At 39.5% G+C, this 7,988-nt stretch overlaps 1 protein-coding gene across 2 annotated transcripts in view; it reads left to right on the forward strand.

The window, feature by feature from the left end:
* The window catches only part of EPB41L4B (erythrocyte membrane protein band 4.1 like 4B), a 293,968-nt gene extending 288,609 nt beyond the window's left edge, over positions 1-5,359 (forward strand). For both annotated transcript variants that reach the window (XM_019540677.1, XM_019540686.1), the window contains one exon: positions 666-5,359. In XM_019540677.1, the coding sequence (XP_019396222.1) occupies positions 666-735 (70 nt within the window). In that variant the 3' untranslated portion in view covers positions 736-5,359. The remainder of the gene's footprint in view (positions 1-665) is intronic.
* The last annotated feature ends 2,629 nt before the right edge of the window (positions 5,360-7,988 follow it).

The raw sequence follows: 7,988 nt of genomic DNA on the forward strand, positions 1-7,988 counted from the left end.
CTGACTTCCTGCCCTTTGGGTGGCGGGGGCTGGACTCGATGATCTTCCAAGCTCCCTTCCAGCCCTAATGTCTATGAAATCTATGAAAGCTGTGTTTCTGTCCAAATCAGCATCGAATCTTCAGATGCAGATTCAGCTGAATCAAATCAGGACAGTGATCCACACCAACAAATTGAATTGCTGTCCCTGATTCAGGCTGAATCTGAATTGAATAAGGCCCGCTTCACACACCCCTATATAGTCAGGTAGCAAACACAGAGAAAAGAAACTTCCTCCAGTGCCAACTAGTGGAAAAGCTGAGAAGTAGAGAATCAAGATGCTGAAGGAAGACTGCACTTAAAGTCATTTATGATATCTTTTACCTCGGTTACCAAAAAACTGAGCTCCAAATTCTGTTTTTTTGGCAATCAGTGGGATTTTAATGGGAAAAGAAAGGGAATGTTTTGTTACATTTTTTATCACTATCATTTTCTTGCTTTGGTTTGCTCTTCAAAATGTCAAATGAATTTTACTTGCGATTTAGCCATCCATTTTCTGGGCTTTTATTGAATTAAATTGAACCTATTCTCCTCGATTGTTCTTTTTAAAATGTTAATGATGTTTTAATTGAAGGATGCGTCATGTTGTTGTCTCCATAATTAGCTGTTTGTGCATTAATCACACAGTGCTGAAACTCTGAGGCGTGAACTTGAGAGAGAGAAGATGATGAAACGACTCCTGATGACCGAATTATGAAATTCTGACTTCCTTCATGTGGAGAATGGATTGGGGCCTTTCACGTGCCTTCTGTCTGTTTACATTCCTCTGCTTCTGTGTACGCAACATAATGCATCACGAAAATGTGTTATGTTCCTGACTTGCCTGGATTCACCACAGTTGGTTAAAATTAAGTCTTGCTTGACTTTAACTGGGAGGAGTTTCTTTGTTCATTTGCTGCTCAGAAATAAACTTTCAACCCTTTATCTCTCTTGAGATTTTATACTATTATAAAATGAATTTTAGGTTTGGTTTTGGTAAATCTAGGGCACAAAGGATCAGCAAGGAACATACTGATTTCTATTGGGAAACACTGTTCTGTATATATGTTAATAACTGCACAGAGATTAATGTTATGCAGAATATTTTGATAGTACCATAGAAAATATGCCGTTTTGTATAACTGAAAATTGCACCAAGCTACTGCTGTTTGTTAAAGAATCATTTTTAAAATGGAAAAATTATTACATCCTAACCCCTGGACTGTTAGTCTCCACTGGAAAACAAGTGGCTGTCTTATTAAATTCCTAATTGTACCCTCTGTTGAGGTATATATAAAAGTAAGGGGAAAATAGATACATATCTGTGTGCGCATGCACACACACACACACACACACACACACACACACACACCAGTCCTCCCTTTAATTAGTCATCCTAAATTGATGGTGAAATACATTTATTGTATTCTTAGGCAAGAAAATCTTCAGTGATTCAAAATTATTTGCTATTAACACTCTTACACAATTTTTTAATGACAAGTTTTCACTTGGGCCCTTATTCTACAAACACTTGCCTACATGATTCAGGCATAGCTAAACTAGAAGAGCCTCTGCTGATATAACTATACTGGCACAGGTACGTTGGTAGAGGCCCCCTAAGTGCAGGACAGAATATACTGACAGAAAGAGTTCTGTGCTGTCAAAGCCACACCACCACTCTGAACCATTAAAATTAAGTCAACAAAGCACCCTTTTGTGACAGAGCAATGTCTACATTGGGGGGGTTGGCCAGCATAACTATTTTTGCTGGAACAACAGAGTTATTCCAGCAAAACTTTGCAGCGGTTCCACAATTTTGGTTGCTTTGAGCATGTGAGTGGTTCCATTGGAAGTAATGGGATTGTTCCTATGCATAAAGTTAAGCAGGTATGTAAGTGGCTGCAGGATAGCAGCCTTAAAAGATCAACACAATAATCTTTTAATTTTCACAAAATAAGAGCACAGATTAAATTTCCTATTAAAAATGTCCTTCCTTTTCCCTTTTTTTTTTTTGTAGTGCAGCATTCTTTAAAAACCTAACAACAGCTAACCATCCACTTAAGCGTACAATTTTGAACGGACATTTCAGTGTTTTTTATATGGCCCAAGATCTAGTATATTTTTTGTTACTCTGTACAGTATGGTTCTCTTGTTTTTTGTCTTGTTAAAATCAAGATGTCCTTAATTTGATATTGATGACCATAAATTTATCTCAGCTTAACCAGCCCGTTAGCTTCAAAGTGAATATTGTAACATTCAGTTTCCTTCAGAGTTAGGTATGGTTATTTTTAATATGAAAAATCAAGTGCATTTTAGTACTCTTGAGTGCAACCTGGAGGGAGAAAGTTACCTGGCAGTCTTATATTTGCCAGGGCAGGAAATGAACATAAGGCTTAGTTAAAAAAATTAATAATTTTAACAGTTTCTATTGCTATAACATAAGTGGCATAAGTATACAACCTGTGGTATGTAGTGTAAGAAAATAGCTCCACATGTGGAATAGACCCAAGAAACCAAATAAATGCCCAGAATTTGGTTTGTGTATTTGAGGGCATTCAACATACTTTGCTATGTTACCAAAGTGCAACTGGAACATTGTAGAGTTGACTTATAACTATGATAGCGAGAGATTTGGTAGTGCATATTTATTTTAGGTATATCTTTCCATCAATCCGAGGCTATTAAAATTTTATGGGGAGCCTTAATGTCCTGTACAGAATCACCAAGGCAAAAGAGGCTGCAGATATAAAAGACACCCTTTCTTCTCCCATTAGTCTTTTCCTTACCTCCTTCAGAGGGATCATGAAGGAAGGGGAGCTGCAGCCTGGAGACATTGTGCATAATCATTTTTGCCTGATTGTTAATAAAAAGAGAGCCACCTAAAGATAAAGAAGAAGAAAATCCAATAGGAGCCAATGTTCTGAGCGACCTGGAAGCAAAATTACTCCAAGAGTGGTGTTAACTAATTTGCATGGCTGCTTATTAACCGGTTCTGGCCTGTTTCAGGCATTTACCAGTTGTGTGTGGCCATTTCACAAAATCATGATCAGGAAGAAAGTATCTGATCAGACAATTCAGCAATCCCCTGCTTTTCCTGCTGTGCCTATTGCTGTGAACTCATACAAAAGTGCTAGAGTGCAAACCTGGAATCTGCTTTAAGTTTGGGGGCAAACTATTCCTGATTAGATGCAGTGTCTTTGTAGAGGCCAAAGCATTCAAAGGGGATGAGTACCAGATTTGGTTTTTCTGATACATAAATAAGGGACATATATTTTGAAATATATCATCATACTTCTAGTACACATAGATTGGCAAGCTGAAATTTTCATAACTGAAGAGCTGCACTGAGACACCCTAGTAAAGTTGTACACCTGCACTAACAAGGCATTTTTGAAAATAGCTGAGAAAGGATGTAGGCACCTTAGAGTCCTAAAAATTAGTAACAAACTTAGTGGGTCATTTAGTCCTAATCACTGCAGGACCTTCCCTCAATATATTCCCAAGTGTTTTCTCTAGTCTAATTTTCACTGTCTCAAGCCATGGGGCTTCCACCACTTCCCTCCAGAGACTACTCTTGTCCAACATCTCAAGTAAGAACGTTTATCTTAATCCTAAACTAAATTTCTGTGTGTGCAGTTTCATCATGTTACTCTTGATTTGTGTATGCTTCCTTTAACCACACTAACCAATTCCGCTTCCTTTTGAAAAAACCTTTGAATGCACATCTTTACCTGGATTGAGAGATGGTCCTGGTAAACAAGCTAGCTAAAATTCACCAGGAAGCAAGGAAGCGTGAGCTCAAAGGTGTGCTAGTTGGTCAAGTCAAAACTTAGGTTTCCCCTAAACTCTAGCTGCACCAGGTTATGTTGCATTACAGTATACATTGCCTTAGTATACAGTATTTACACTGTGATTTGTGGTGTAGAGTAGACATATCCAAGTTAGCTTTAAACTAGCTAGCTCATGTACCAATAGCAGTCTAGCCATCATAGCACAAAGCTCAATGTGGGCTAAGTTACCATGTAAGCTAACATAGCATCTTTTCAGCATCTCTGGTGGCAACAGAGAGAAGTAGCTGATAGTTGTTTTAGGTTCAGTTTTCTCAGTTTCTAAGATTAGGTCTATGTTACAAACTTGTGTCTGCACAGCCATGTCAGTCACATGGTAGAGGTCTGACTTGTGATCGATGGAGCCGTGCCAAGTGCCTACTGCCTAGTGGCAGTGCAGTTATACTGGCAAACCACATTTATTTTGCCAGTATGGCTGATTTTGCTTAAGGGGTTAGAATTAGCTCTGCTGGCAAAAGTGTAGTTTTATGCCATTATAGGAGTGCATGGCTGGTACAGCATGCCAATATAGCTATACCAGCAAAACCTCTCAGGTGCAGACCTGGCTTTAGGGACAGACTTACAAATTTAGCTTTGACTGCTGACAGATCCTGAAAGCTTTGACTTCTTTTGTGTTTTCCTTCTTTAGGGGGCAACACACAATGTTTCTATGTTTGAATGATTCCATCAGAATTTGGATTGATCTTTTAAATACCTATGCAAAGAGTATTTTCTCCTATTGCAATCTCTTGTGGAAGCCAAACAGCTGCATACTTTTCTGTGTGGTTAAGTATTTGCCTACTTGTTTCAAACACGAAGTTTTCTTTAGAGAGATTGTTCAAGGTCTCAAATCCATATCAGATTGTACAGTGTGCAGAGACTTCAACATTACGAACACATTTACATCCTTGAAAATGAAGCCTTTCTTAAAATATTCCATTCAGGTTTTTAGGTTCCTCCTGCAACAGTTTGCCAATGCAGCCACTTGAAACAAAGCAAGCAATCCAGCAAAGCATTTTAATGGAGGCAAATCACATTTTATTTAACTGTTTCTGGAAAATATTCATTTTTTTCCTGGATTGATTTCTGGTCCACTGGTTCCACAAACCACATCTTTGTAACTATACAATGGAATATTGTTATTTCATTTTTTGATGTCATATGTTCAAGGAGTTTGCAATAAATATACTGAGACTGATCTGTTGATTGCATGCAAGATCAGCCCTACAACTGTGTTTTGTAAAGTTAAGTGCTGTAAAGGAATCTTCAGATAATGTGAGGAGAAGAGATGTAAAGGAAGCTTCTTTGGCCGCTGCCATTATGGCTTGGTGGGTGGCAGCTTAAATTAAGGTTGCTGATTCAGCTTAATACAGTTGAGCAGAAACCTGTCAAGAAAAAGAGAACAAGAAAGTACAATGGCATTTTAGTTGAAACATGCCTTGAGAGAGACTTTTACAGCTCAGCTATTTACCTGTTCCTGTATTCATGCCTGCAATAAAAGAGATGAAAAATAAATCACTGAGTCTGAACAATTAGTAATCAAATGAATAACTTAAGTGGCCAAGTGCACTGTACATATTAAAGGAAAACATCTGGTTACTAATGAAGTGGAGCCACCTTCATTAGGAAACACCTATCATAAGCAACAACTCAAGAATTTCCTCAAGAAGGTTCAGGGCCATTTTAGTCAGCTTTCTGTAAAGACCATCTTGACTTGCCAGCTTGGCAGTCCCTTGGGAAGTTGCTGAAGGTTGATTTTGAATTCCAAGTCTGATAAAACATTGCCAGAGATGTGGTGGATCAAAATAGATTATAGTATCTCTTTTTGAACCTTAAGCTCACATTGGCTAGGGAGAGAAGTTACACATAAACTGGTTTAAGTGATCAGAAACTGGTTTAAACCTGCAAGAGAACAGATGTTCAGTGCACATAAACCAGTTTCAAAATGGCTGAAACTGGTTTAAGATAAACCTTGTCGAATGTAGTATCAGACTTAACTGATTTGGGTCAAACTGGTTTATGAAACTTCTGTTGACCCCTTCCTGATTCAAGTTAAATCACATTCCCACAGCATTCCAGCATGCTTTGCAGCCCTGGCCTAAACTGTGCTGTCTGCTCTAGAAAGCAGGGCTGGTCTCCCCCCTCTGCTTGCTAGCTGGAGCAGTGAGGGCTGGCTGACGAGCCTGGTTGGGGATACAGCCCAGTTTACAGGGAAGGGGCGGGGGAGGACTGCCCCCACCCCAGGCAAAACCCAGCTGGGACCAGGGAGGGGGGGTTAAACACCACTTCCCCTGCTCAAACTTACTCCTGGCTGCAACTGTAGACTACAAATTCCAAAGGCACCTGGAAGAGGAAGTCATGAGCAAACCTGCAGAGTCCTGCTGCTGTAATTCTGGACTGCAAGTCCCAGAGACTTCAGGGGCAACAGGAAGAGAAAGTGAACACAGCCAGAGAGCTGTGCTCTAGCACCTACTGGCTTCGGGCATATGGCTGCATTTCCTGAATCAAAGGTAAATGTCCATTCACTTCTGTTTCAATTTAATCTGTGCATCTTACACTAGTCTGCAAAGACTGAATCAATTCAGCCTCGGGCTTGTTGACTGTCTGTACCTAGCCATTGTGACAAATGTCAATCTGATAGGATTAAAAAGCAATTTTGTGTGGAAGCTGGTATGTACAAAGGATTTTGGCTTGCTTCTGAGCAGGAACGAAACCCCAAATTTAGAAAATTCTCTGAAGAAATAATGAAAATATTCATGTCAGCTGAATTTAAACACCTAGTGGTGACAACATTGAAATATTTTAAATTCTTAATTTTTTGTCTTATAATAGAAAATGGCATGTGATACAATGTCTTAAAACAAAAATTGAAACATTTTCTTAACGAACTAGCAAAGCAACATTTTAGCATTGTTGGAAGTTCCCTCTTTTTTTCTTCCCTTCTTTCCCTCGCCCCTTCCCTTCCCCCGCCTCTCCCTCCCATTTTTAAACAGAATTCTGACAAAATTGTTCTTTTTTTGTGGGTTATATTTGTTTGTTTGTTTTAAGGTATTTCCATTTCAATAGAACCACATAAGCTAAAAAAAATATAGTTCCATGATGTTTCATCAACCACTTCTAATCAGTACATGTGGGTTTAATGTCATTCAGAGAAAGTATTCAGTAAAAAGACAAGTCAACAAGCAAGTATCAGTTGGCTGGGTTGGGGCTGGGACCCATGTGGACTCCAAAAAAAGGTTTGAAAGATGAACAATTTTTAATTTTATGAAAACACATTATTGGAAGTTACGTGACCAGACAAGGGAGACATTTAGTAGCCTGGAGGATGCGCTTTTTGTTTTGTGGAGAAAATATTGTTCTTTCCTTGAGGGTATTATATATTAAGTGGAAACACAAGGTACAAGTTACAAATTGGCTAAGTAGCAGAAATCTGTTAAGAGAATGAAAAGTGAGCACCAAGTTGTTTTGATCTTTTTTGTAGATGCTTGGAATGAAATGCAGCTCCCAGTACAATCAATGGCAAATCTGTGGAAGGGTTGGTCCAGCATTGGGTGGAGTTTTCTGAAGTGCTTACATGAAACAGCACTGCAAATTCCACTAAGGCCAGTGAGACGTCTTCTACTAAGTCATCTGGATGCTTTTGAAAATCTCATAGATTTCATAGACCTTAGGGTTGGAAGGGACCTCAAAAGATCATCGTGTCCCAGCCCCCTGCCCAAAGAGCAGGAAAGTCAGCTGGGTTCAGATCACCCTAGCAAGGTGAGCATCCAGGTGTTTCTTGAACATATCCAGTGTAGGTGCTTGCAGCTTCTGGGGGGTCTATTCCAGACTCTGGAGACTCAGATAGTAAAGAAGTTTTTCCTTATGTTGAGTCTTCCAGTAGTTTGTGACTGTTAGACCCTTTCTTTCCTTGGGGTGCCCTGGTGAACAGACATTCTCCCAGTTCCTGATGCACACCCCTTATATAGTTATAGGCTGCCACCAAGTCCCCCCTGAGCTGTTTCTTCTCCAGGCTGAAGATCCCCATGCCTCTCAGTCTCTCCTCATAAGGCATGCTCTCTTGCCCTGTAATCATGCACATGGCTCTCAAGGATTCTCTCAAGCTTCTCCACATCTTTTGTAAGGTGTGGAGCCCAGAACTGGA

Source organism: Crocodylus porosus, unplaced genomic scaffold, assembly GCF_001723895.1.
Source record: "Crocodylus porosus isolate Cpor-Errol unplaced genomic scaffold, CroPor_comp1, whole genome shotgun sequence".
Lineage (NCBI taxonomy): Eukaryota > Metazoa > Chordata > Crocodylia > Crocodylidae > Crocodylus > Crocodylus porosus.